This window comes from Musa acuminata, chromosome BXJ3-7 (assembly GCF_036884655.1).
Source record: "Musa acuminata AAA Group cultivar baxijiao chromosome BXJ3-7, Cavendish_Baxijiao_AAA, whole genome shotgun sequence".
Classification (NCBI taxonomy): Eukaryota; Viridiplantae; Streptophyta; class Magnoliopsida; order Zingiberales; family Musaceae; genus Musa; species Musa acuminata.
Window position 1 is genome coordinate 38,735,213 of NC_088355.1, and position 27,901 is coordinate 38,763,113.

At 38.0% G+C, this 27,901-nt stretch overlaps 5 protein-coding genes across 11 annotated transcripts; 3 read left to right on the forward strand and 2 right to left on the reverse strand.

Annotated features, from left to right (window-relative positions):
- Nucleotides 1–221: 221 nt before the first annotated feature.
- LOC103992986 (RING-H2 finger protein ATL74) lies at nt 222–1,555 on the reverse strand. Of its 5 annotated transcripts, none has more exons than XM_065158977.1 (3): nt 1,346–1,555; nt 1,082–1,253; nt 222–922 (listed from the first exon to the last, which is right to left on the reverse strand). In XM_065158977.1, exon 3 carries the CDS (start codon nt 912–914, stop codon nt 381–383), a length of 534 nt encoding a protein of 177 aa, XP_065015049.1. In that variant the 5' UTR covers nt 915–922; nt 1,082–1,253; nt 1,346–1,555; the 3' UTR covers nt 222–380. The 5 variants fall into 5 exon arrangements, with proteins under 5 accessions (XP_065015049.1, XP_065015047.1, XP_009411192.3 ...); XM_065158975.1 differs by having other exon boundaries at nt 222–1,037; nt 1,136–1,253; nt 1,346–1,545; XM_009412917.3 differs by lacking the exon at nt 1,346–1,555 and adding an exon at nt 985–1,037 and having other exon boundaries at nt 222–906; nt 1,136–1,343.
- Nucleotides 1,556–1,995: 440 nt separating this feature from the next.
- Nucleotides 1,996–2,824, reverse strand: LOC135642662 (non-specific lipid-transfer protein 1-like). Its single transcript, XM_065158979.1, has 2 exons — nt 2,349–2,824; nt 1,996–2,239 (listed from the first exon to the last, which is right to left on the reverse strand). Exons 1-2 carry the CDS (start codon nt 2,681–2,683, stop codon nt 2,230–2,232), a joined length of 345 nt encoding a protein of 114 aa, XP_065015051.1. The 5' UTR covers nt 2,684–2,824; the 3' UTR covers nt 1,996–2,229.
- Nucleotides 2,825–11,736: 8,912 nt separating this feature from the next.
- On the forward strand, nt 11,737–13,037 carry LOC135642565 (expansin-A4-like). The gene is made up of 3 exons (XM_065158820.1): nt 11,737–11,892; nt 11,988–12,300; nt 12,385–13,037. Exons 1-3 carry the CDS (start codon nt 11,748–11,750, stop codon nt 12,686–12,688), a joined length of 762 nt encoding a protein of 253 aa, XP_065014892.1. The 5' UTR covers nt 11,737–11,747; the 3' UTR covers nt 12,689–13,037.
- A 1,577-nt stretch (nt 13,038–14,614) lies between these two features.
- LOC135643317 (uncharacterized) lies at nt 14,615–21,298 on the forward strand. 2 transcript variants are annotated; one of them, XM_065160122.1, is made up of 9 exons: nt 14,615–15,136; nt 15,900–16,085; nt 16,709–16,801; nt 16,953–17,135; nt 17,264–17,366; nt 17,449–17,634; nt 17,740–18,908; nt 19,246–19,670; nt 20,982–21,298. In XM_065160122.1, exons 1-9 carry the CDS (start codon nt 14,888–14,890, stop codon nt 21,037–21,039), a joined length of 2,652 nt encoding a protein of 883 aa, XP_065016194.1. In that variant the 5' UTR covers nt 14,615–14,887; the 3' UTR covers nt 21,040–21,298. The 2 variants fall into 2 exon arrangements, with proteins under 2 accessions (XP_065016194.1, XP_065016195.1); XM_065160123.1 differs by lacking the exons at nt 14,615–15,136; nt 15,900–16,085 and adding an exon at nt 16,114–16,305.
- Nucleotides 21,299–23,113: 1,815 nt separating this feature from the next.
- Nucleotides 23,114–27,324, forward strand: LOC135584952 (probable serine/threonine-protein kinase WNK5). Of its 2 annotated transcripts, none has more exons than XM_065160276.1 (8): nt 23,114–23,686; nt 24,380–24,453; nt 24,563–24,790; nt 24,894–25,111; nt 25,485–25,642; nt 25,723–26,035; nt 26,115–26,462; nt 26,542–27,324. In XM_065160276.1, the coding sequence occupies exons 1-8, from the start codon at nt 23,594–23,596 to the stop codon at nt 26,967–26,969; spliced, it is 1,860 nt and encodes a 619-aa protein (XP_065016348.1). In that variant the 5' UTR covers nt 23,114–23,593; the 3' UTR covers nt 26,970–27,324. The 2 variants fall into 2 exon arrangements, with proteins under 2 accessions (XP_065016348.1, XP_065016349.1); XM_065160277.1 differs by having other exon boundaries at nt 23,118–23,686; nt 24,416–24,453.
- The last annotated feature ends 577 nt before the right edge of the window (nt 27,325–27,901 follow it).

Below are 27,901 nucleotides of genomic sequence, written 5' to 3' on the forward strand. Positions count from 1 at the left end.
GCTCTCGCTCTTGTCTATGAACTATACCCTTCCTCTCATCTATCATTTTCGAGACATCATTAAAGATTTTACCTTTGTCCCATTGTATATCTCAACACAAGGAGGTGGTCACATTGAGCTATGGAAAGCCAAAATTAATTTTATTTTTTAAAATAATAAGAAAAAAGAAAATAAAAAGTATATTTAAAGGTTTTTTTTTTTATAGGAATTTGCCAATGCAATGATAGCAAAAGATGATTGTTAGATATGTAAATGACATAACGTTCATTTTCGGCCAAAATGGGGACCAAGTAGGGTGACAAGAAATGACACGACACGTGCTGCCATCAAGCGGTGCGTTCGTGTCATCATCATGACCACCATCATCATCATTTGCATGATCACGGATGAGGCGATTCCATGACATGTCCACCGAAGCCATCGCCTCCGCCATGATCTAGCAGCGACTGCCGGCAAGTCGGGCACGACGAGTGCGAAGCCAACCACTTGTCGATGCACCTGACATGGAACCCGTGGTGGCACCTGGGGAGCACCCGGACCTTCTCCCCGTCGGCGAACTCGCCGAGACATATGGGGCATTCGGTGGCCGGGAAGTCGGCCCCCGAGCCGTACACGGCCACCGGGATGCGGCGGAGCGACCGCTTCTTGAGCCCAGTCGCCGCCAGCCTCGAAGAGACCTCCTCGGGGTTCTCGAATACCACCCGCCGGCCGCACCGAAGAGCGCACCGCACCACGGAGTTCAGCCCGAGCGCGAACACCAGGGCGCACAGCAGCGCCGCGAGGATGAAGACCATGTTGGTGTCAAAGCTGGCCGTGCCGCCGCTGCCGCCGCCATTGTTCCCGGTGGCGTGCTGCCTGGTCCCGTTGGCCGCGGCCGGTGGCATCCCCAGGAACTCGCCGAGCAGCCTACGCATTGCGGATTCTGTCATGCAGCCGCCCCAGAGCGAGAAGTAACATAAGAAGAGGAAAGAGGAGTTGTGAGACTTCAGCCTTTCTCTCACTGATCCCTCTCCGAATAGTCTTCTCGGGGAGTGATGCTGCGAGGAATCCGAGAAAGATAAAAGACATCAGAAGAAGCAACCTTATTGCCTTAGCAGGAACCAACGGCGACGAAGAGGAGAGAGCTATCGCAGACCTCTGAATTGCTTCTGCCGGAACCCACTGCGGCCGGTGACTGCAGACCTTTGGCTTGCACGATTAAGCGAGATATTTTGGCTGGATGAAATCAGTGACCTGGGAGGAAGAAGGGGAATCTACACAGACACGGAGAGAGAAAAAGGAATTGACATGAAAAGATGTACACAGTGTTTTACAGAAACATGTACGTAAAAGTTAAGCTTCTCACAGACGATGCATCGATGAGAAATGAGCACCCAAACCACTTGCTTGATCTTTCATGTTACAGCCAACACATGTTACGGCAGCCATGAAGGGGACATAATGATGTGCTGGCTCTCACAGCTTTCAATCTCGCATTGGTTGACAGTGGCTCTTAGGGTACTGATGGGGCCTGCAGGAAGATGTCACTGCTGCATGCTTGCTAGATATTTTGCTGCTGGTGATCTCCGTGTGTTGAAGTGACAGAGATCTTTTCAGCTCAGTCCACCTCCTACCAACCACAGCTTGTCGAGAGCAAATGCTCGTTGAGATCTTGTGGTAGAGGTGCAGGTGGCAACTTTTAGAATGAAAGAAGATCCATGGACGTCCACTTCACCCGCGTCCAATTACTCATGTCATTACTTTGAACAAAGGCGATTACCACATAACGACGTATCAATGGGCTCACGAGATTACGCACATCAACTCAGTAATGTCATTTCTCATTGTATTACATATGATTGGGTGACAGGTTCTATTCATGAGAGATTACGCTTCATGAAGCTGCAGTATGTGCGTGTCAAAATGATATGTGACCAACAAAATTGGTTTGATGAACTTATGCTGCTAAGTGAATCATCCATCATTTTTAGCCAGAACAAGCCCAGGAGAACAGCATCAAACAAAGATTCTACGTTTGAGTACATACCGAGTACATCAACTAGAAAATGAGCTTCAAATAGATAGTAACACAACTACAGAACCCAACCTACTGCAACTCCGTGGCTATATGTAAGCTACAACGACGATGGAGAGCTTGCACACTCGGAAGAATGTTCCCAGAACATTAACTCCCACCTTATTTATGTGGAGGCACTCGAACACCTTCTCCGGCATAAAGTAGCAGCTCGATCACTTCACCCTGCAAAAACAAGTAACCGGTAAAAGCGGTGTCTCAAGCATTATGTTGGATTCATGATGTCTTATGGTAGCCAATGTCTACATGTACAGCGTTACGTTCAGATACTTGCCGAGAGCAGTCGGTGGAGGGGCTGATGCTGTAGGGGATATTGACGCCGCACTTCCTCGGGATCCCGGAGATGAGACCGGGCTGAAGCCCCTGGATGCCGGCCGTGGATCTCTTGAGGCAGTTACACGTGGTCTGCCGGTCCGGCGTGGTCCGTGCGGCGCCATCGAGCGCCCTCACCCCGGAGCAGCACCCAGCGGTGAGAGGCCCTATGGCGCGGGCGTAGCCGAGGCACGGCGTAAGGTAAGAGACCACCTGGCCACAGCTGATCGCCGCGTGCGCCCCGGCGGTAACAAGGCAGGCCAGCACGAGAGCCAGGAGAGCACCAGAGCGAGCCATGGCGTTGCGGTACTGCTCCTATACGTACGTCTCTCTCTGCTTCTCTTGAGGATGGGTGGGTGTGCACGGAAAGGGCTGCCATGGCTGTGCTTATAGCATGAGGGAGGGGTAGGTGGGAGTTGGGTTCACGAAGGATGTCGCGTTAAACTGGTGTCCTACAAAATGGGGTACATGAGAGGCTACACAGTATGTAATATGTAGCGTAATGAAGGTTACGGAAGAACATGTCCTCCGAATCAGTACAAAGTGGTGACATGACTTCTTTCGATAGGTTAGAAGGGACGAGCACTGATGCAGTGGTTTAATGCGGCGTCACAGGGCATGACAAGTCAAGTCGAGATGGTACGGTCATCGAGATTCGTGCGGAGATGCCATGAGTACGGTGATACTGTTCCTCCCATCTAATCTTCCATGTTGATGATTAGTAATACGTACGAGTAGGCAGTAGCTATTGCGTTGCAAAATGACGAGCTTGTCCTTTCGATGTAATATTTATTAACTATAATTAGAAAATATTAAAAATATTTAATATTTTTTACACCTAAAATAATATGAACATTAACCGACAAATAACTACAAAAATCATTACATGAATTCCACTACATTAAGATAAATAATGAATTATTTCCGAGAATATTTCTCTAGTCGAAAGTCGTTGACTTTAAAGAATGGTTGGATTCTATCTCCCCTCTGATCTTTCACTCTCGGGATTAATTTCTTAGCCATCGAAGGGAAGCATCATGGCATCAAATCTTTGTTGAAGGAGACCGGCGAGGAATCCACTACTACGGGAGCTTTGTTCTCCACCTTTTTCCGTTCAACCCTTCTTAGACCAACACGGCGAGGCGGACTTGGCTCCTGTGTTCATATGACGGTCGCGGAAGGAGTTGACCCATAAAAGAACAATAAAATGATTTGAGTATAATATTATGATGTTATAATATAATTGAAAGAGAATATTTTTAAATAAAATTAATTAAAATAATATTAAGAAAGAGGTAAAATTTAAAACACTTCAAATATTTACAAGTGCAAACACATTTACTCCATAAATTATGGTATTATTTATAGAATATAATAATAATTATCTTATCATCTTATGTCATCTATTATTAACTTAGATATAAAAATTATCTTATGATAATAATTTTTTTTGTATCATGAGCTACATAACTAGAACTACTTAAAAGATGACTAAAACTATCCGTAAGTATTAAGGATAATGACCTATAAATCAATTTTCAATCATTCCTCTTTATTCATAGTTATATAAATCAATTTGAGATAAAATAAATATGTTTTTGAAATAAAAATGACTTAAATGAGAATATCTATAATTTATTCATCGACGTTACAGTACTTTATTATTATAACTCTACTTACTATAATATTTCGGATGAAATGATAACATATTTTTATATATTTCATTCTTCTATGAAATATTGGATTACGGGGAACTGACTTTGTTATTACAAAGTATTTTAATTATTTTTCTTTTGTTCTTAACTAAAAATTTTGAAAAAAAAATTTAAACCATATTGTTTGACAAACTGGTGATGTTCTAACTACATATTCTACTTTCGATGTTGAAAATATATTTATTGTTTGCTTCTTTAAGTTTTAAGATATGGTTGGGTTAAAAATGTTGGTTGAAGTATTTTTTTTCTATTATCCAAATCTTTTACCCAATCACAATCAACCAAATAATTTATATTTAAGATTATAATAATACTAAATATCAGTTCCAATAACATAATGTATAATTCTCTTAATATCTCTGAAATGATATTTACTTTGATTATATATAAACCTAGATATTACACTAATAGAGAAAATAATATCTTATTGAGTATGAGTTAGATAGATCACACCTCCAATTAAACTTCTGTTGTATATTATATTTGTTAAGCAAATATCATCTTTAAATTTTAATTTCTCATTTATATTCTTAGGTGTTATAATAGATTTACAATTAAATGATGTAAGACTTTTTAAGTAGATGTATTGCATATCTTTTTTATGAAATAAAAGCTTTATCTAATCCTTATTTTATCTTGTAAGAAAATAGTACAATAGACCTAAATATGATATTTTAAACTTATTAATTATACATTTCTTGAGAATTAGATGAACTCACGTATATAATATTATTGATATAAAGATAACCTATAAGAATATTATGTTTGTCTTCCTTTTTTTTATATAAAGAGTATGTTCATTATTATTTTGATAAAAATAGAAGTCAATTTTGCTGCATCATACCATTAGAGCTTGTTTAAGCATATAAATAGCTTTTATATATTTTTTCTTTATGTCCTTTAATTAAAAAAAAAACTAAGAGTTGAGTAATAATTTTTTTTATAAGTCTTCATTTAAAAACATAGATTTTACATCAAATTAATAAATAAACTAATACAAGTGAGCAGTTAAAGTCAAAAAAATTCTCACAGTTTTAATTCTAGCAATTAGAGAAAAGGTATCATCAAAATTAATACGTTATTTTTGTGAATATTCTTTTGCTATAAGTCTTGTTCTTTTGGATACATCTCTATGTATTATACTTTATTTTGAATACCCATTTCAATTTAATATTGTTTTAGTAGATTTATTAGCTCTTAGGTTTAATTCTTCTGAATTGACTTGACTTTCTTATTTATTGTTTTTTTTTCATTTTTTAACTGCTTTCTCAAAGTTAGTAGAAGATTTGAATTAAATAAAATAAATATTAAATCATAAATTTTTGTTAGTGATTTAAATTTTTCTGGAGAGGTTTCATCTAAGAAATTATTTGATAAATCTAAATTACTATTGATTGAGGCTAATGATGAACTTGTAAGAGTTGTATCAACTACTTGATTGTGCAAAGTGTTTGATTTTATTAAAATATAAATTTATTTTTTACTATTATCCTAATTACGACTTATCATTTCTTCAAATATAATATTTTTATTAATAATAACTTTGTCACTAGCAAAATTATACAACCAATATGTTTTGGATTGCAATAAATAACCAATTAAGATATATTTTTTTATATTTTTTATTAAGCTTATGATGATTTTATGAATTTATAAAAACATAAATAATACAACTAAATTTTTTTAAATGGCTTTTACTTGGCTTCATACAATACTCGACTCATTCAGTATAATTATTATTGGTGAAATATTCAATAAATAAACTATTGTTGTAACTACTTTGAACCAAAACTAATTTAGAAGATACTTTCCTTTGAGTAAACTTTTTATCATTTCGACGTCAGTTTGATTCTTCTATTCGGCTATACTTTAGTGTATACGGGGCTATCAATTCCTAACAAATATTATTTTCTTCATAAAAAAATAAACTTATTAAATAAAAATTCATCATCTCTATTTTTCTTAAGTATCTCTATGCATCTATTATATTATATTTCTATAAGTGTCTTGAATTTTAAAAAATTAATTAAATATTTTAGATTTTATTTAGAAAATATATCAAACTCATACGGTTATAATCATCAATAAACAATAAAATATCTACTTTTATAAAATAATTTTATATTCATAGGTCTACATTAGTAAACATGAATTGATTCAAGATAATTATATACTACTTTTCTTATTTTGTTTGTCATAAATATATCTTTAACATATGTCAAATAACGATCGGGTCTGATGGACTAATTGGCTTATCAACTTCGTTTGGTCCAAACCACTAACCTAAATACTTAAACTAAAGTTAATAATAGTATACTCATTAGACTCTTATAAGTCAATCTTAATCTTGACCACTTTCGATATTGGACTAATCGGAAGTATTACAAATTTTTAACTTATGAGTTTTATCAAAAACTCTTAACATTAATCTTATGCCTGATATATAATTAAAATATATAATATCTAAAAAATTAAATATCATTTGAGATATCATTAACTTGTGAACGAGTCATAAATAACTTTCTATTTTCTTCATTTTTCTTCGCATACCTTGCTTGTTTTTCTCTCTTCCAACAATCTACTTTTATATGATCAAACTTTTTATAATAATAACATTAAATTTTACTCTTTATAAATTTTTTATCATAATTTGATTACTTTTATTTATCATGTATGCCAAAGTGTCATCTTTCTATTCTTCTTTCATTTCATTTACTATGAAATTCTTCTTTGTCGCATCCTCTTCTTATTGACTTTTTTATCTTTTCTTTTGAGGTGGAAGATTCTCTCCTAACTTAAAATATTTTTTCTTCATTTTTTCCAAGTGATCTATTTAATCTTACTTCATATGCTTGCAAGGAACTCACTAGTTTATTAAAAAAAAGTAGATAAATATTTTGACTCCTCAATTATAATAACAACATGATCAAATTTTGGAGTTATAATCCTCAAATTTTTTACAATAATAATATGATCATAAAGATATTTATAGTAATATTTTATTTTACTAACAATTTCATTTATTCTAGAAAGAAAATCTTACATTGATTCATTGTTTTTCATAAACAAAATTTTAAACTCACGAGAAAGGGTTTGAAGTCTTACCATAACCACCTTCGATGAGTTTTGAAATTCATTTTAAAGTATTAATCAAGCTTATTTTGATGTTATAGCTACTGTAATTTTTAGAAGATTGTATCATGTGTAGCTTATTGAATAAAGAACAATGTTTTTGAGCTATTTCTACTTTCCCATAGTCTAATTTCTTTATATGAATCATTAGCATATCTATTTTTTATTAAGTCTCAAAAATCTTGAAACATAAATAGAGTTTTTATCTTAATACTCTAAAATTTATAACATTTACCCAAAAAGATAAAAATAAAAATTAAGATATAAAATTACCATTGGAAGTCATAATTGTCTGTTCATATCTAACTTGGCTGTAATATCACATATATCGAAGATAGAAGCAAAAAAATGATAAAAGCAAAATGTTGTATGTTTAATCAATTATGTCCTATTTATAGAACATAATGATAACTACCTCATCGCATGTCACCTATGATTAAATTAAGTATATAAATTATCTTCATGATAATAACTTGATTGATCATGGGTTAAATTAATTCTCAACAAACATTCATTTGTGAATTTAAAAAATATGACTTCCATAACTAATATATATATTTGGGATCATAAGGGCTATCACTCTTTATTAGGACTAATTTATGAAAGTGTAATCTTCCTATTCATAAAATTACTAACGTATGTTTTAATTTTATAAATAAATATTAAATTTATTTATTAATTTTATAAATAAATATTAAATTTATTTATTAATTTTATAAATAAATATTAAATTTATTTATTAATTTTATAAATAAATATTAAATTTATTTATTAATTTTATAAATAAATATTAAATTTATTTATTAATTTTATAAATAAATATTGAATTTATTTATTATTTATTTATAAATAAATATTGAATTTATTTATTATTTATTTATAAATAAATATTGAATTTATTTATTATTTTTATAAATAAATATTAAATTTATTTATTATTTTTTTATTACAATAAATATTAAATTTATTTATTATTTTTATATTTTACATTGATAATATTCTCATACTATTTGATAAACATATTTAGTTCATCGAGAGAAAAATTAAACTACACATTTATAAGCATCTACTAGAGTCTATGCTAAATTAAAAATTATACAAGGCTCACCCAAAACAAGAAATTCATTATGGCCATAGTGCTATTTTTTTATCCGATGAATTTTGTTATCATTTGTCCTAAAGATATCAATACGCATAGAGTCTTCACGGCTTACCCTTAAAAAAATATTTATATATTTTTTTATCCTTGATCCTGAGGATCTCAATTCATATTTTGTCTTCACCATTTATCCTTAAAAATGTATAAATTAATTTTTCATATATGTACTCATTAGAAAATGAAGAATTATATATTAAACAATACCCGACTCATATTAAAGGTTGAAGATTCAAAACTTCATTCGATATATTTTCACACCTAAAGCATTAGTACGATGGTTGTGTCTACACCCACTTACCAACGATTAAGGGTTTGAAATCTCACTCGATATATTCTATAATTAAAATACTGATTTAATAATAATATATCATACCCACTTATTAAAGGTTGAGTGTTCAAAAATCTCATCTAATATGTTTTTATTAAATATATTAGCCAACTTAACTAATAAAGACTTTCATAATATCACAACAATATCTTAATCTCAAAATCATGCCTTCGTCACTTATCTTGACTAGCCCATCGGTCTATCGAGTGTCATGGTCAATTTATTTGGGCCCAATCTAACAGCCCAAGCCCAATAAGAGCCTTAATCGAACGATCAATTCAAAGTGCACGAAGGCCCATCTCTGCCATAATAAATATATAAAAACAAATAATAAATGAACAAAATCTGTGTGGATTTGATTCATCCTCTCATCGGCAGACATCAACGGATGCAAAGTCACACGAATAAATCTAACGATGTGATTTCAAGTCGAAGCGGCAGAGGTCAGTGATTGAATAGCTGCCACGTTTTCAATTCAAGTGCTCTTCGACTGCACACACTAAACGTGCCATGTATTTTAAAGAATGGTTTCAATCCCACTCCAAAGATAGGGTATGAATAATAATAGATAAAGTATCGGTAAATTTTATCCTCTTTCTTAGATTTATCGTATTCAAACTCGTCCTCCAATAATTGTGATGGACGAGTCGATTTGATAAAGATTATTATATATTAATAATTAAAATTTTAAGTTAGAATCATTAGATTATAAGATCGTGTATAAGATGTATTATGAATAAGTTATAATTATGGTAGGATTTCTTAAGAGATGAATTTATTGATGAGATAGACTATCCTAATTAATTATCCTAGATTCTTTATTTTCATCTATCCTTAATCATAGAAATTAGTTAATAAGAGATTATAGATCGTATCTCATTTCTCTTTTGTTCATCGTTCATCATTTATAACGATCATATAAAGAATAAAAAGAGAGGAGAAAATAAATCTTGTTTTTCTTGTGATTTTACTGTAGTTTTTAGATTCTATAAAGATTATCATATATTAAGAATTAAAATTTTAAGTTAGAATTATTAGATTTTATGATCATGTGTAAGATATATTATGAATATAATTATATTCTAATTATGGTTATCAGTATAATTATGATAGGATTTCTTAAGAGATGAATTTATTGATGAGATCGACTATCATAATTAATTATCCTAGATTATTTATTTTCATCAATCCTTAATTACAGAATTAGTGAGATATTACATATCATTATCTTATTTCTTTTTTGTCCCTCATTTATCATTTATAACGATCCTATAAAGATTAAGAAGAAAAAAGATGATAAATTGAGTTTTGTTCTTCTTGCGATTTTACTATAGTTTTTGGATTCAACGATGATGCACTCATGGATTAGATAAAAGTTTTCTAAATGATATCGAAAGATACACATCTTTTATTATTATTTGATTTCAGATTTTAATATTAATTTTTTTTTTAATATAATAGTAACATAAGAATGATTTTTACGCTCATAAGAGTCTATATAATTACTTAATTTTTCTTCAAGAGCGATGATTTTAATATTTACCACATAGCTCATGTCAGTGTTGAAAGTTATACTGATTGAGTTTTATATGTCAAATCATAATTTATTAACATCACATCAGTATTTTTTAGACATGATTATCTTGAATTGATTAATAATGACTCAAAAAATATCTATTATCTTGATGAGAAAAAGACATCTTTCACGTTTTTAGCAGTCCAAGAATTTCATGTTTTGTTCATCTTTTAAGACTAATATTTGTGAGAATATTAGGTCTCAACATATAGTAATATTACGAAATGAGTTATATGTGCTTGGCACATTAAGTATACTTACTTGGTCTTTAATTATAATATGGACATGGACACATCATCAAATAAACCTCGAATTTAGGTGGAAAGAATCGACCACATCAGCATTATGATTCGTATTTATGATTGATCTATCATTAATGAAGCCCAACAAATTCATTTATATTTAGGCAAACAGAACATCTTGGTCGATTATTTTGACTATAGATGAACGTTTAATGTTCGTACTTTGATGTCATAGAAGAAGAAGAGGGAGAGAGAGAGAGAGAGAGAGAGGGAGAGAGAGTGTGTGTGTGCGTGTGGTGGGTGGACAAAGGGGGTGTGGAACAGTTGATGGGTCATGTCACAAGAACCAGTTGTGGATTGGGAGGATGCATGCGTCCAATCCCGGTGTGTGTGGGTGGACCCCCACCCACATGGGTGTTTGGGTGCATGCTGAGGAGGTGGGTCCTATTTTGACCCTATTTTATTTCAGAGGATTGCACACACAGTTACATTCATACATATAGTTTGACTATAGCTTATGTCACCTTCCAATAATTAATATATATATATATATATATATATGTGTATATGTATAATTAACGTAAGAGTAGGAAGCATGTTGCATCAATTGAAGATTTGTGCTATACTTGCAAGATTTAGACATGGCATCCGCCCTTGTCTCATTCCTCGGTCAATGTCACGTCTCAAGAACAATGCCGAGCTCCAAGATATGCTCACCGTGTTGGAATCGACATGGCACCCGTCCATGTCATGGGATTGGCCGCAATCCCCGCTACCCCATGTGCTCCTAACATGGTGGGGTCCTCCTTCCAAATCATCACCTAATCTCTAATAATTCACAGTTAATTAAAGATGTGGCTATGCTTCCCTGACTTGGTTGTCTATCACAAACAATTACGGGGGTATACTTTGGGTTTGTGTTTGGTTCGTAGTTAAAGCTCTACGCCTCCAACATAACGTGATGGGTGAGATGGTCCAAACCACGACACAGGAGGAGGCGGGCCCCACGGCATCGGGAGTTGGTACTCGCACCGCAACATTTGCATGTGCGTTGGATATGCATGCGCAGCGCAATCCGTCTCGAGACTGTGGCCGGCTTGGACATACGAACGCCCAACTTGTCTCTGCGTGCCCCACTTCTCCTCCTATAAATGCGCTCCCTCCCCCCTCCTTCCCATTTCATCAAACACCTGCGGCGCACGTTCTCCGATGGCATCACCAAACTCCTCCCTCTCCAATGCCGTCTTCCTCTTCTCTTCCCTCGGCTTTCTCGTCGCCGGGGCCTCCGGGTACTCCGGGTGGGAGAGCGCCCACGCCACGTTCTACGGCGGGGGCGACGCTTCCGGCACCATGGGTAACTAGCTGCCCTTTATGTCTCTCTCTCTCTCTCCGTCAGTACGTATGGCGAGTGCTGTGGTTATATTGCTGCTGCCTTTGTGTGAATGGCAGGTGGAGCGTGTGGGTATGGCAACCTTTATAGCCAAGGCTATGGCACGAACACGGCGGCGCTGAGCACGGCGCTGTTCAACGACGGGCTCAGCTGTGGATCCTGCTACGAGCTGAAGTGCGACGACGACCCGCGGTGGTGCCTCCCGGGGTCGATCGTGGTCACCGCCACCAACTTCTGCCCGCCCAACAACGCGCTCCCGAGCGACAATGGCGGGTGGTGCAACCCGCCTCGCCCCCACTTCGACATGGCCCAGCCGGCCTTCCTCCAGATCGCGCAGTACCGCGCCGGGATCGTGCCGGTGGCCTTCAGAAGGTGAGCTCCTTTCCTCCCCGAGACCCACGCGGCGCCACCACGTCCGCGACATCTCTCACTGATGTGCCTGCGATGCCGCTGCAGGGTGCCGTGCGTGAAGAAGGGCGGGGTCAGGTTCACCATCAACGGCCACTCCTACTTCAACCTGGTGCTGATCACCAATGTCGCGGGCGCCGGCGACGTGCACTCCGTGTCCATCAAGGGCTCCAAGACCGGGTGGCAGGTGATGTCCCGCAACTGGGGCCAGAACTGGCAGAGCAACTCCTACCTCGACGGTCAGAGCCTCTCCTTCCGCATCACCGCCAGCGACGGCCGCACCATCACCAGCTTCAACGTCGCGCCCGCCGGCTGGCAGTTCGGCCAGACCTTCGAGGGCGGCCAGTTCTGACCTCCATCACTCCCATTCTTCCACCCACCAACCATCGCAGCAGGAAGAGAGAGAAGAAACCTCTTCAAACACTATATATACATACATATTATGTGTGTGTGAGAGAGAGATGATGCCAAGGCCGAGGTTGCTTGATGAGCACCCGCCAATGCCTTCTCTTACAAGTAGAGACGTATCATATGATGCTGGTCTCAATTAGCTTATAAGGATTGCAGGCAATAGTACTACTCTATTATTCCTCATCAAATGGATGAGAGATGGCTGTGGGGAGAGGCAACTGTACTCGTGTGTTGTGGCAAGACACTCATGAAATATATGAAACATGCATTGCTTGTCGTTTGGCACCTCACTCTCTCCTTTCTTGATCTCTTCCAACATGTGACCAAGAAGGAATTGTCATCTTCTTCACAGGGCTATTAGTTTCCACCATTGACATCATATTCTTACGCTTCAAACTCCCAAGTATATATTTAGACCTCATTACATTGCACCAGGTTGACAAATCATGAATGCATGCTTCTGTCATCTTAACAGGTCTACTTTGACTGGATCAAAAGAAGGATACTAAAGTCAAAGAAACACTTCATTGTTGCCTTGATATCCAAGTCTTAACCGATGAAGAAAGAAGAAAGAAATGAAAGACTAAGGAAGGATACTATATAATAATAGCTAAATACAAATACTAAATCTCTCTTCTCTCCTTTCTCGAACTACTTCAGATGCATCTCTCATCAAAATTTTATATAATAACTAAATCCTAATTCAGAAAGTTTCTTCCCATTCTTGAATTACTTGTCTATTCAAGTAATTTGGATTATATTAGGAATCCAAAAGATAATTTCCAATCATAACATCCATCTTACAACGAAGTCTATATTTATATTTCTTTATCGTTTGTGTTTTAGTGAATACATATTTTTTTTTGTCATGAATATAATTCTTGTGAGAATAAAATTAGCAACTCCATGAATAAATATGATTAAGATGCTTTGTTGTTTGGTATTGGATGGAAATTATTTCTAAAATAGCTGTTCCATTTTTTTTCTTAAGGAGAAAAATGTTAAATATATGATACAATTTATGAGCCAAAAGACGTCAAATACACTTTAAATGTGGAAAAAATAAATCATATTTTCACATGAAACCAAAATAAAAATAAAAAGAGTAATCATCTAAATTTATCTCGTTTTCAAAGAAAAAATAAATAGATGAATTCCAGGAAAAAACCACTTGTATGCAAGTATCTGAAATTAGTGTTGATATAATATTATAGATTTATTTTTATAAAATATTTTTTTGATAAATTTTTTTTCTAAATTATCTAATTAATAATTAGAGTCGATTCAAATAAATTTGGACCGGTTTGAAATTTGCTGAACCAACCCCAATGAACCAAGTCTATAGGCCAAATCAATTAAAACCAAAAGCACCACATATATATAAATATAAATATAAATATATAATAATAATAATAATAATATAAATATATAATAATAATAATAATAATAATAATAATATTTCTCATATTAATAGTATTTGTCTCTTTTTTTTATTGCTTATAAAGTTGCAACGAAAATTCCAAGCCTAGCGACAACACCACCACCACATGAACCGTTGTCAAGGAGTCCGAGGTGGGTCCCACGTGACGTGGAGGTAAAACACATATAAAATTGAAAATAACAACAACAAAAAAATGAGTCAATTTAAAACGCTATCTATTTCATTTTACCTTAAAAAAAAGACCATAATTAATATTTTCTGCATATTTCGACCCAAAAATAGGAAAAAGAGAGCAGGAAAAATAAGTCGGAAAAAGAGACGTTTGGGAAGCGTTCCCCTTTATAATTTACAATTTATAATTATAACTATTATATATATATATATATATATATATATTTTGCCCTTTTTTAATCACACGCAGCCAAAGGGGTTTTCGTCCGAGCACAGGGAACCGATCCCATACGAAACCTCGAATAGCCTCCCAATCCCTAAACCCGCCCCGATTCCGCCCCCTTCCCCCAATTCCGTCGCCGAAATCCCGCCTCCAATTCCGATCGACTCCCGATCTTGCTAGGGGAGTATCTCCTCTTAATTCCGTCCATCTGTCGGTCTGTCGCCCTGACCCTTCCGCCGTTTCGAGTCGCCGTCGGTTAGAAGGCTTGGGACCGCGTGGGTGTTCCGGATTGAATTCGTCTTGGAATGGGAGATCTGCAGTCGTGGCCGCCGCTGGACAACGGCGACGCGGCTGGGGGGCACCACTCGCCGCGGGCGCAATTGCAGGAGCCTAATCCCCACCCCTCGATGATCAGGGCCGAGAACTGGCGACGGGCCGAGGAGGCCACTCGAGAGGTCCTGCGGTGTATCCGGCCGACGGTGGTCTCCGAACAGAGGCGGAAGGCCGTCGTGGATTACGTACAGCAGCTGCTCAGGACGCGCATCCCGAGTGATGTGAGTCTTTTGTACTTGGTTTTTTTCTGTCCGATCTTTTATGGCGATGTCTAAATGCCTTCTATCTGTTGACTTTGTTATATTTTTTCTTTTTTTTGGTTAAATTTGGTATTTTTCTTGCGCATTTTTGGTTCTTTACAGTGGGGGATACTTGATCTGGGCGGTCCTTTTTCAATTGTAGTTCCTAAATGTTTTTGCAGTATGCATGATGGTTGTGGTTCACGTCTCCCTCACTGTGTCTTCGCGTTGTTTTTTGAATTGTGTATTTGTTAGGTGTTCATTGAGTGTGGTGATTTCTTTTTCGCACTTCCTTAAGTGATAATTGACTTATTACTTTAACTTTTACTTCTATAAATCAGGTCGCATGCTGTTCTACATGGAACATCGCAGTTCTTACCCTGATTGCGCCTTTGTGGATTATCCTTTGCAAAGTTAGATGTTTTTTGTAACTTATTTATATTGTTGAATATTCATGATACGCCATGATCTGCCACTGCTTCCTCGGTACAAATTTTGCCTATTGGTTGTTATTATCTTTTAAAAGAAACATATATTCCTGCACCTTCTTAGCATTAACTCCTCTTCTGCACTTCTTATGATCTTGACCATTTGAAAATGTAGGTTTGATGACAGGAATAGACTATTCTAAATGTTGTTTTCATGACCGCATTGTTCTTTGTGTGGTTCTGCTAAATATATTAGTGTTTAAAATTGTACTCAATTTTGTTTTAACAGTCTTTATTGCTAATGCAAATTCTTTCAGGTGTTCCCATTTGGATCAGTTCCCCTGAAGACATATCTTCCTGATGGAGATATTGACCTGACTGCTCTTGGTTTTCCAAACACTGAAGATGCTTTGGCAAATGAAGTGTGTTCTGTTCTTGGAGAAGAAGAACGGAATAAGGATGCCGAGTTTGAAGTGAAGGATGTACAACTCATTCGTGCTGAGGTTCCTCAGCCTGCTGATTTCAGTTTAATGTCCTATTCATGTGACGTTTCATTTATAATGGATCATGAACTATTATTAGTGCTGTATGTTTAGCTTGGATCTGTATCTTCTTTTCAGAATTTAACCAAAAAAGAAATGGAGGTGGATTTGAATAACTTATACACTCTCTAGGTTGAGAGAAGAGAATTGGAGAAGACAAAGGGAAGAGGAAATAAATATGGTGATTTTTATTTTTACCCCATTTTTTAATTCTCTTTGAAAAGAAGTGAGAGAAATGGGATAAAGAAAATCTTTTAGCGCTCCATTTTTCTTATCTTCTATATTTTTAAAAAGTAGGGAGATGTCTTTATTGTCTTTTCTTTTCCTCTCCCAATCAAATTTGAGCCTCAGGCATATGGTTGGATATTATACAAAAAGAAAATCACCACATGATATGTTTTCCATCACAAGGTGCATATTGTCTTGTTTATGATCCATAGTTTTATAAGGCTGTGATTTTGTCAAATCATGCCCCCACATTGTGCATCAGGGCAGACAGTGATAACAGACCCTTACAGCTATGTTGATAGGAGGTCTGCAATAATCATGTTTTTGAGTCTTATGATGTGAATTTCTGTGGGCAGGTTAAACTTGTCAAATGCATCGTGCAGAATATTGTGGTGGATATCTCATTCAATCAGATTGGTGGGCTTTGTACACTTTGCTTTCTTGAGAAGGTAGTGTCAAAAGTTTGCTGGTGCAACTTCAGAAATCTGACCTTTTATCTCCTTCCAAGACACAAGAACTCTTGAAGATGACATCAGATGTTATTGCTCATATGAATTTTCATTCTTGGCAGAAAATTTTAAATCCAGTGCTGTCTTGTAGGTTGACCGAAAAATTGGAAAAAATCATCTTTTCAAACGCAGTATAATATTGATCAAAGCTTGGTGTTATTATGAAAGTCGCATTCTTGGAGCTCATCATGGTCTGATTTCGACATATGCATTGGAGATTTTAGTATTGTATGTCTTCCATCTATTCCATAATTATTTAGATGGCCCTCTGGCGGTGAGTGTTCCAAGAAACAAACACCTCATACCTAAAATTTCAGTTTTCTTTTTTACTTATATTTTTTTGCAATGGGTTTTTGGGCAATAAACATCTTGTATTTCTTATGAGAGGCTGTCATTTTCCAGGTTCTATACATGTTTTTGGACTACTATAGCAAATTTAATTGGGAGAAATACTGTGTCAGTTTAGATGGTCCTGTTTCTGTTTCTTCGCTACCAGAGCTAGTCGGTAAGCAGACTAAGTGTTACTAGTCATGGCAATTGTATAAGACTGTAACTGCTTGGTGACCAGTTCGATTATTCTTTCACAGTGGAACCACCAGAATCTAATGGGAGCTGTTTACTACTTAATGAGGAATTTATTAAAGAATGCACAGAAATGTTTTCAGTTCCATCTAGAACATATGGAAATAATTACCAGGTATTCACTCAGAAGCATCTAAACATAGTTGATCCTTTGAAACGAAACAATAATCTTGGACGAAGTGTTAGCAAAGGTACGTGAATTTTTTCCTTCTGCTTAGTTCTAGTGGATTGCAGTATTGCAAAAGAATTTGAAGACCTTTTATTAAGTTGTTCCTTATATTCTTTTTTGATTACAGGTAACTTCTACCGTATTCGCAGTGCATTTACTTATGGTGCTCGAAAACTTGGTCAGATACTTCTATTGCCTTCTGAAAGTATTGCAAATGAAGTTAATTTGTTCTTCAAAAGTACTTTGGATAGACATGGAACTGGGGAAAGGCCCGATGTGCAAGATGCAGCTTCTAGTCGTCCAGACAGTGGAACTATTGATGATAATAGGGTTGAATCTATATTATCAAACTTGAATATTGAAGACAACAACAAGGAGTCACATTTTCTATGTTCAATGGCCAGTATGTCTAACGGCACATTAAGTGAGAAGATAAATAACATCAAGATTTTAGACTCGGAGCAGGAGAACACATCCAAAAAGCAATCTGACAGGCATTCCTCTAGTCAGAATTATAACTCAAACTGGCTGCATAACTGTTTTAAAATTGGTTCTGTTGTTCCTGTGGAAGATGTTTCAGGTAAACATTTGGTTGATAATGCTAGAGATCTTGTTTCTGCTAGATCATATGATTCAAGGTCATCAGATGAAAGTCTCAAGGCTTCAACTTCTGGAAAAGTTCATCATGCACCCCACTTGTTCTTTCATGTAGAGAACATATCTGAGGATGGGACGATCGATAATTTGAATTCAGGGGATAATGGAACAGAAAGAGTGTCTTCAAGCAGATCTTCAGCCCCTAATGAGGAAATGAAACATGAAATTAAGACATCAAGTAGTACATCCTGTTTTAGAAAACCCACTTTTTCTGTGGCTGCTGGATCCATCCATGAATCATCATCATCAAGTTGGAATTCCTATCTGTCAGAAGATTCAAGCCTTGGGGATTGCTCAACTAATGGAAATTTAAGTCATGCAAGTCCCAAATCTAGTAAATTGTCAGATCTCATTGGTGATTATCGTCTGTACTTTAGCAATCTTCAACATGCTCAGGAGTTCCAGGAATGCATAGTGAGCTCATATCTAGTCCCAGTCTACCGAACATCTCCTTCCCAGTTTCAGAGCAAACACACCTGGAACATGCGAAACATGTACTCGCATCTAGGTGCAAATGGACTTGGTCCTGCACCACCATTTTCTCCAAGTTATTATTTAATCCCACCTGTGATTTCTAATGATTATGGTACCAAAGATATCACAAAAACAAGGGGAACTGGCACGTACCTTCCCAACACGGTATATTTCATTTATGCTACTACTTTGGCGTGATTCTGTATGTTTTTGATATGATTAAAAATTAGTCAATTTGGACAAAATCTTCTTTTGTTCGGATTTTCTTTTTCAATGTTGCTTTGTTATGTTTTATTGTAATCCAATCCAGATCTATTAGTAAATATTTCTTAAAGTTGGGATTATACTTAAAAATTGTTCACTTGTGGTATAGTTAGGTTTTTTATCATCCTCAGCCACAAGATATGGATCATTTTAAGGGAACAAACTTTTATGGAATTACGGCTGGCATAATCTATATCTGTGGAGGCGCTCACTACTTAAAAATTTATTTGATATGCAGAATTCTCGTTCGTACAGAGATAGACAACCATCAGGAAGGGGCAAGAATCAAATGCTTACAGATCACTCTCCAAGATACCACAGACATGGTCACATGGACACACCAGATTATGGGGGTTCATCAGAGGAAAGGAATCAGTGGTCATCTCCACGTTCACAAGCTCCAGCTTTTGTGGTAAATGGTCATGAAAAGCCAATTCCATCGGATGTTCCTCAGTCCACACGCCCTGCTTTTGTGGTGGTTTCCCGTGGCAATCCACCAGAGGGAAAACTCGAATTTGGGTCTCTTGGTCCTGTTACTGTGGGAGTTCCCTCTCCAGGACAAGGTAGCAATTTTGAGTCAGCCAATCCTGTCGGTCGGGGCTTAGGGTCAGTGATTCCTGAATCAACGGTTGAAAGACCCTATAAGAGCTTGAACCATGCAAGGTAATAAACATTTCCTGGAATTTCTATTATTAAATGCAGCAGAGTTTGGTATCCATAGTTTTGCATAGTTTTTTCTTAGACGTGAATTCAACATATGCCTATCAGAACTGACTCTCATGAAAGAGTATGCAGTATGTTGACTAACGGATGCTAGATCCGGCCTTTTTGTTTGCATAAATAAATAATTTCAGCTGAAGCAAACTAGTATTTATTACGTCAGGAATATTCCAACTTTTTTTCTGGATAATTACAACATTTTTTGTCTTAAGCTTCTAGCTAAAGTTTTGTTGCTGTTATTTGCAGCACTTATGGTACTATAAAAATATATAATCCATGTTCGAGTAACCATATTTTATATTGGTTTCTGATGAAATTAGTATTTAATTGGGACCAGATTGAGTCTTACTTTATCGATCTTTTAATTGTCAGGATTTAGATGTGTTGCTTTTTATATTTCTGGAGTCATGGTGACTTGTAGAAGATCTGTATTACTGAGGATTGGTTGTTTTTCAGGTTTTATTGAATTTGAGGTCTTTTTCGTGCTGTCTTATTCGGGATGCTGGGCTACCAGTAGGAGATAGTTCTAAAACATGAGGGAATAAGCTTTAATTTGAAGAGCTCTGACATAGCATAAAAGGCACAGGATTAAGCGTCTGCCTTAACTCTTATTTTTGGAGTAGGAGCTATCCAAATTCATTTAGGTCCAGAAAAGATGGAAAAATAGAGGAGAAAATAATTCTGATAAGGAAACAAATAAGAGAACCAAGATTCAGCTTGCTTATCTCAACCAAACCTTAGCTTAATATATTTGTCTTCCTTTTTCCTAAGCCATTAATGAAAATACACTTGAATAGTTTTCATTAGGGTTGTTTGACAGTCCTTGAGGGAGCAACCTTGAAAATGTAATATTGGATCTAGAAAATTTAGAAAACGGTGAAGCTTAAAAGCTGTCATCGTCTAGGAATTGTATTATTGAATCTATATGCATTATTCAAGAGATCAAACTTGGCAGAAAATCTATTATATATAAATTTAACTATCATCTGTAGAAGGTAGATTTGGCTGATCACAGAGGAAGTAGCATAAGAGGACATTAATAAACTTCAATATTATTGATAATCTCGGTTTATGCTGCAAATGTATTGAATCTGCACTTGTAAGTAAGTCAGTTATAGCGCGTAGATTTCTGAGTATAGAGTTTAAGATCACATTTGGCAGTACAAACTTCTTCACTTGATTGGGGAAAATATCCCTGACAAGTTACATACCCGTTTGATAACCTTAAGAATGCACAATGAATGAAATGTGCAGGCTAAGCCAACCATATCAGCTCAAAGATGAAGGTGATTTCCCTCCACTAGCCGGATGAAGGCCATGGACTACATTCTCCTACATCAAGTAGAAAGCAGATATGGGAAGACTTGAACATCAAATGCTAACTATGTGGAGCAGTTGCTTGAGCAGCAGTTCTAAGGTGTAAATAGTAATGTGTTTTTTGTGTTAGGGTGGTGAATTAGCATACTGTACATCCTAATTGTCTTTTTAAAATCGGTATCTCACACCACATTATGGTGGATTTTGATCAGGTCGTGATTTATTCCCCTCTTTCAATCTATATAGTTTGTGCCTTTGCAACGCATTAAAGTGATACTGTCATTGGTTTGTTAGAAAGCGATGCGACAATTGGGGAATCGATGCGATGCGTAGCTGTTATTTTATTATAGCAATGAAACTGTTCCAGGTGCTTTTTTGTTTTTAATTTGTTCATCATGTTCTTCAGCATAACTTTTCCTAATTTCTGATTTCATCTCAGTTGCACATAAGACATGTTGGATGCTGTATAGTTGCCTTTAGAATCTCCAAACTTGAAAGACATTCGTTATCCATTGAACACTGGAAGATTTCTTCTGAATCCCAGCCTTCATTGACATTCGTTAACTATACAGTCACGTATATAGTTTGCCTTTGCATTTCCATCACCTTGAGAGATCTTTTTCTTGGATGCAGAGGAGGCATCACAGGCTTTATTATTTTGATTCTCCAAATTGATTATTTGGGGTCTGTTCGTAATCATTATATATTTGTGTCAACCCATTGCGGTGACCTATCTATCTATCTTTCTTTTGTTGTTGTGTTTTTCCAAGTTAAACTTGTTTAATTATATCGAATGATTACAAAAAAAAAACACTCAAAATAAACCGCGATTCATTCCTTTCACAAAAAAAACAAAAGATTAACTTATTATATCTCTCGATTTAAAAAAATTTATATTTGATAGTGAGAGTTTTTTTTAAAATTATATTTAAAAAAAATTATTAACAGTTGACATATAACACAAGCTTCTTTTTCTTGTAAGTATGATAATCTTAAACTCGTCTCTTCTTTTATAACAAGTAAGATAATCTTGAATTTCATTATCTTAGACATGGAATGATATTATAAATTTTTTGTCATTTCATAAAAACACATCTTAAACAAGAAAAAAAAGGGGATGACTTTCTCCTTTTACCAATTACTCAGAGTTCACATTTAGATATCTCATATGACTAACTTGAGTATCGGAGGGATTGAGAGCATAATATTTCTACCTCGGGAGCGTAATACTTCCACATCGGGAGCGTAATACTTTCGTCTCAATAGTTCGATACTATCTCGGAGTCATCTTGGAGTTACTTCAAACTCACCTCAGATCCATCTTAAAGCCACATTGGAGTCGTTTCGAATAATTCTATGTATACGGATCCAAATCACGTCATACTAACCAAGATATCAATGATATTATTTCCTAATATTATCCAACAAAGTGCCATTAGCAATTTTGGCCCTATCAAAAGTGAAGATTAAACCTACAACTAAGTGAAAAATATTAGACAGAATTTAGTAAATGGTCCGAAATTTAGTAACACGTAGTAATAAAAGTGTCCAAATATTAAAAAAAATAAGTGATCTTCTTATTAAAAAAAATATATAGATCTTCCATTGATATGCTTAAAAAACAAGATATGCGATTTAACAGCATTGATCAGACTCATTAAAGATTCAAAACATGCTGAATGACATGGCAGAGACCTATCTTTTAATACTTGGGAGAGCAGCTGAGGGTTACACACCACCTCATGTTTCACAGCAGCAGTAGTGCCATCTTAAATCATCTCATCGCATTCTACACATCACAAGCAGATTAATCAGACTCCATCGATTACTATACATTCAATTATCTATGCGTTCAAATTATTCCAAACCCAACACAAAATATATATACCTTCATTCTATTACATTATCCTCGACACGATAAGTTTGACTTCATTCTATCCACTTAAAATGGCTACAACCTCGCCATGTCCGCGGGCCACCACCGGCGTTGCCGTCTTCCACCCTCCTCCTCTCACCACCATACTCCCCGCTCTTCTCCAATGTACCGCTGACTCTTCCCTCATCATACATCTCCTTCCACCGTTGGGAGTCAGTCATTCGCCTTATCGATGGCTAAAGTCAAAACCGTAGCCACGGATTCTTCAACCTCGGAGGCCCACAACATACTTTATCAGCGGCATTCGAGACCGGCTACCAAAAAGATCTCCAGTCATTACTAACCCGCCCCATGCGTAGAAGAGCCTTGCTAGAAAATTCTTGATGCCCTTTGTCCATCCCCATCCATCTTCTCATCCTTACTCTTGCGAGGATAGCGTCAATGATCGGGAGTGGAGCCTGCCTCCACTCCCTGCGTGCCGCGGCAGTCGCCCTTATGGCCTTCAACATTATGCTCAGTGTCGACGACGACGCCGGGCTCCTGCGCCGCCTCCTCTTCCTCGTCTTCCCCGATGAGAACCACAGACGGACGGTCACCGGAGCTCATCCTTCTTTCTTCTCTTGCTAGTTGAGGTGCAACGCCACCTTCTTTCGCCAGACCGTCGTCGCCCGGCATGATCGAGACACGGCACCGAAGTCGCGCCGGCGGGTCTCTCGACGTGTTCCGTGGCTACGTGGAGACCGATCCCACCGGTCGTTATGGACGTGTAAGCTCTCTTGATCCGTGAAACCCATATCATCTGTTACAGTTCAGTCGGTGTCCACCGGCGGTGGTGCTGCAAACGATGACACGCACGTTCTACCGCGCGGTGAGACATCTGACAAACGATTCTTGTTCTTTCTTCGGGTCGGTCATCCATACGGATGCCCACGCAAACCGTGTGCCATCCATCACGATGGTTTGCGCTCGTCTAAGCCATGCGAATCATGCTATTATAATTATCAGAGACCACTGCGCTTATGTGCAAAGAAATCAAGAACTCAGGATAGCCAAATAGGGGTGAATGATAACGTTGAAGAAGAGAGTGGGCAGAGTATGAAAAAGGATGTGATCCATAGTAGAATAATCTGAGGAGTTGATGTAGATGACCACCACAATTATTGGTGCTAAAATTCCTTCCCTGTTGTCTACAATGGAGATTCCTTGTGAAGACATGATCACCATGAAAATGCATGGAGATGCCTTCAGCACCAATAAAGCATTGCCTTTCGGCGGTCAGAAATCTACAGCTCGTTGCTATGTGGAAAAGGACTTGAATCCTCCCAAGTGTGAATGAGCATCATGTCAACCTTTCTTGCAACCCCACCTTCATTTCGTGACAACATATCGTAGCATTTTTCTCTACGTATAGACAACAAGAAATTGTCTGATACAGAGTATAATTCTGTTCGGTATACAGAATCCTCACATTCTGCTGTTTCATCTGCAATGGCAGTTCGATGAAGTGCTTGGTAGAGGAGCCATGAAGACAGTGTATCCTCCAAAAGAGTTATTGCTGATCGATTTCGCTGTTTAGATTATGACCTCCCGAATCGTTTTGCCTGAGACCGTCCGACATGAGTTCCTTAACGAAGGGCTTCAGATACAAGGCGTTCGATGAGCTAAATGGTACCGAGGTAGCATGGAACCAAGCTAAGCTGTGCAGCATGCTGCGATCGCCGGAAGCGCTACAGCGGATGTACTCGGAGGTCCACCTCCTCAGCTCCCTCCACCATGAGTCCATCATCAGATTCCACGCATCATGGATCGACGTCGAGAACAGGACTTTCAACTTCATCACTGAGATGTTCGCTTCCGGTACCCTCCGAGAGTATGTTCCATTAGCTTTATCTTCGAGTGCTTAACTCCTGCTTTATCATCAATGGTCTCAAGTATGAGATTATCTCACTGATCATGTAAATGGCACATCTTAGGTATCGGCGGAGGTATCCGCATGTGAACATCGGAGCCATCAAGAGCTGGGCTCGACAAATCCTGCACGGTCTCGCATACCTGCACCGTCACGATCCGCCGGTGATACACAGGGACATCAAGTGTGACAACATTTTGATCAATGGCCATCTCGGGCACGTCAAGATCAGTGATTTTGGACTGGCAGCCATCCTCCGGGGCTCACAACACACTGTTATAGGTGATCGATCCTTTTTGATGCTACGTAGAAAGTCTTTATTTGATCTGTAATTATATTGGATTCAAAAACCATCGATCTGTAAGGAGAACTAGACTAATGCATCGTATGCTTATTTGATCGTTCGTAGTTGTGTATTGGGCAGCGATCGACTAGTTTGAATTAGAATCGGTACAGGAAGTTAGAATTGGTGTCGATATAAATGTCAAATCAGATATGGATGTTCTCCTTAGTGCTTACAGAGTCGTTCATCTGTTTTACTAGCAGATTAGACTTGACACACTCACTGAAGCAGTAGAATGGACTCGCTAATGGTTGCTCCTTTGTAGGAGGTAGGCTTTGACACTTGACTCTGTACTGCAATTCTTGGTTGCAGGGACACCAGAGTTCATGGCACCAGAGATTTACGAAGAAGAGTACAATGAGCTTGTAGATATCTACTCCTTCGGCATGTGCGTGCTCGAGATGCTTACTTCGGAATACCCCTACAGCGAGTGCTACAATCCAGCTCAAATCTACAAGAAAGTTACTTCGGTAAGAGTTCTAATTGCAGGCTGTCTTCGGTTCAATCTTCGCACTGAAATCTTGATCTGGATTGTGTTCTTCCTTCCCAGGGACGGCTGCCTGATGCATTCTATCGCATCCAAGATCCCGAGGCCAAGCGATTCGTCGGTAGATGTCTGGAAGATGTATCAAAGAGACCGTCGGCAGAGGAACTTCTTCTTGATCCTTTTCTCGCATTAGGTGATCACACTGTTCCTGCTGATGCAGTTAATGGGATCAGATCGCAAGACCAAGATGGCTTGCACTCGATGGAGTTTCACGATGCTAATAGCACGGTGTGGAGAACCGACATGACCATCACAGGGAAGATGAACCCGGAGGACGATACGATCTTCCTCAGAGTTCAAATTGCCGACGCAGAAGGTATGGAACTTCCACCATACACAAGGAAGACTGTAGCAGGACTTTAGACTTCGATGTTGTTTTCTATCATGCTGATCAGGACATGTGAGGAACATTCACTTCCCCTTCGACATCGTTTGCGATACGCCGATCGATGTGGCGAACGAGATGGTGAAGGAGCTGGAGATAACGGATCGAGAGCCATCGGAGATAGCAGAAATGATAGCTCAGGAGATCACGGCTCTGGTGCCGGATTGGAAGGCGACAAGTGCACCCAACTCTGTCTTTCGTGTCTACAACTACGAAGATGATGCCGAGGACGGTTGCAATCACCCCTTCTACAACCTCTCCTCCTCTGCTTCCTCCCAAGGATCAGTCTTCGGAACAGGGCATCGCCTGGGTATGCTCGATCAGCAGCAGCATCCTCACCAGGAAGAGTGGTTTCAAGGTGCACTTCTTCCATTTTCTAGACTACTAATTTGACGTCATTGCCTCGTCTCAGTTCTGTTGAATTCGCCTCTGTGCAGGTGACCCGCATTCCGATGAAGATGCCGTGAGCTACACGCAGTCAGGCAGGTATTCCGCCATGAACTACTACTCCTCGAGAGACGAGCAAGAAAGCAAAGTGAGCTTCCACGGCAGCCACAAGTCGACAAAGCTCGGAGAAGATGCCGCATTGGCCGATGAGTTTTGCAAGCAGTGCAACATATTGCCGGAGCGCTCGAGGAAGCCGGTCGGTGGCCAGCGGCTGACGAGGAACCGATCGATGGTGGACATGCGAAGTCAGCTGCTGCATCGGAATCTGGTGGAGCAGCTGAAGAAGCGCCTGTTCAAGACCGTAGGAGCAGTCGAGAACATCGGGTTTCAAACGCCCTGTGATGGCCCTCACAAGCCTTCCTCGTCCTCTCCAGCCGATCGCAGGAAGCAGAGGGCAATAAGGCCATGCATGAACTGATGGTTGATTCGAATCGCCTTCGATCTGCGACTCTGAAGGCTTGATCTTTTGGCGATCCAGTGCTTGTATCGACTCACAGGAGCTTTGACCTGTACTGTTCATCCCGATTGACCATAGCCATCGAACGTAGAAGAGAATTCCCATTGAACAGGGGCGATCCATCCATGGATTTCAATTATTCTTGGACGGAAGATGGCTGATGAAATGGAAGAGAACGCACATTCTTCGGTTGTAATCGTCCAGTCTTCTTTCCATGCCATGTCTCATCAAATCGAAGGAATTGTAGTGGGATCATTATATTATGATTTCAAAAGGCCAAGTCAATATTGGCTGCTGCATTCACAGCCTTTTTGTAGTGGTTTCGTCACTGAAAGCATTCAGCCAAAAAGCTGCAGTTGGGTCTCTTCCAATTCCTCTCTTCTTCTCTCCCCATGTCTCGTGACAGTCATTTGTGACATTCTCTTATTGGAAGTAAGAGATGAACAAAGACTAACGCAAGAGATCCTATCCATCATTCCTGCTGTCAAATCTCCTACTTAACTCCCCACCATGATCATTGCCACATCTTTCATGATTGACTGAGAAGTCTTCTTTGGATTGCCAAACACCGCTCCATATCACCTCCACACGAAAAGCTTGTGGAAGGTGCTTCCTAGTTGGCTGCTCATCTCAACTGGAAAGAAGAAGATAGGAAGATGAGATGAGACACTAATTGAATGGGCTCCCATCATCGACATGGCTCGTCTTCCAGTTTCGCACGTTAGGCGGCTGAGGCTTGTCGGCTCTCGGCGGCTATCACGCGTTCTAGAATCGCCATAGCTTTCCACTCGACACTGCAACTCCACATGGTCTGCCGTCCCACGAAATCCAAATCTCTCTCTCTCTCTCTCTCTCCCTCTCTCCATGCACATGGTTAGACACCAACCTCCTTG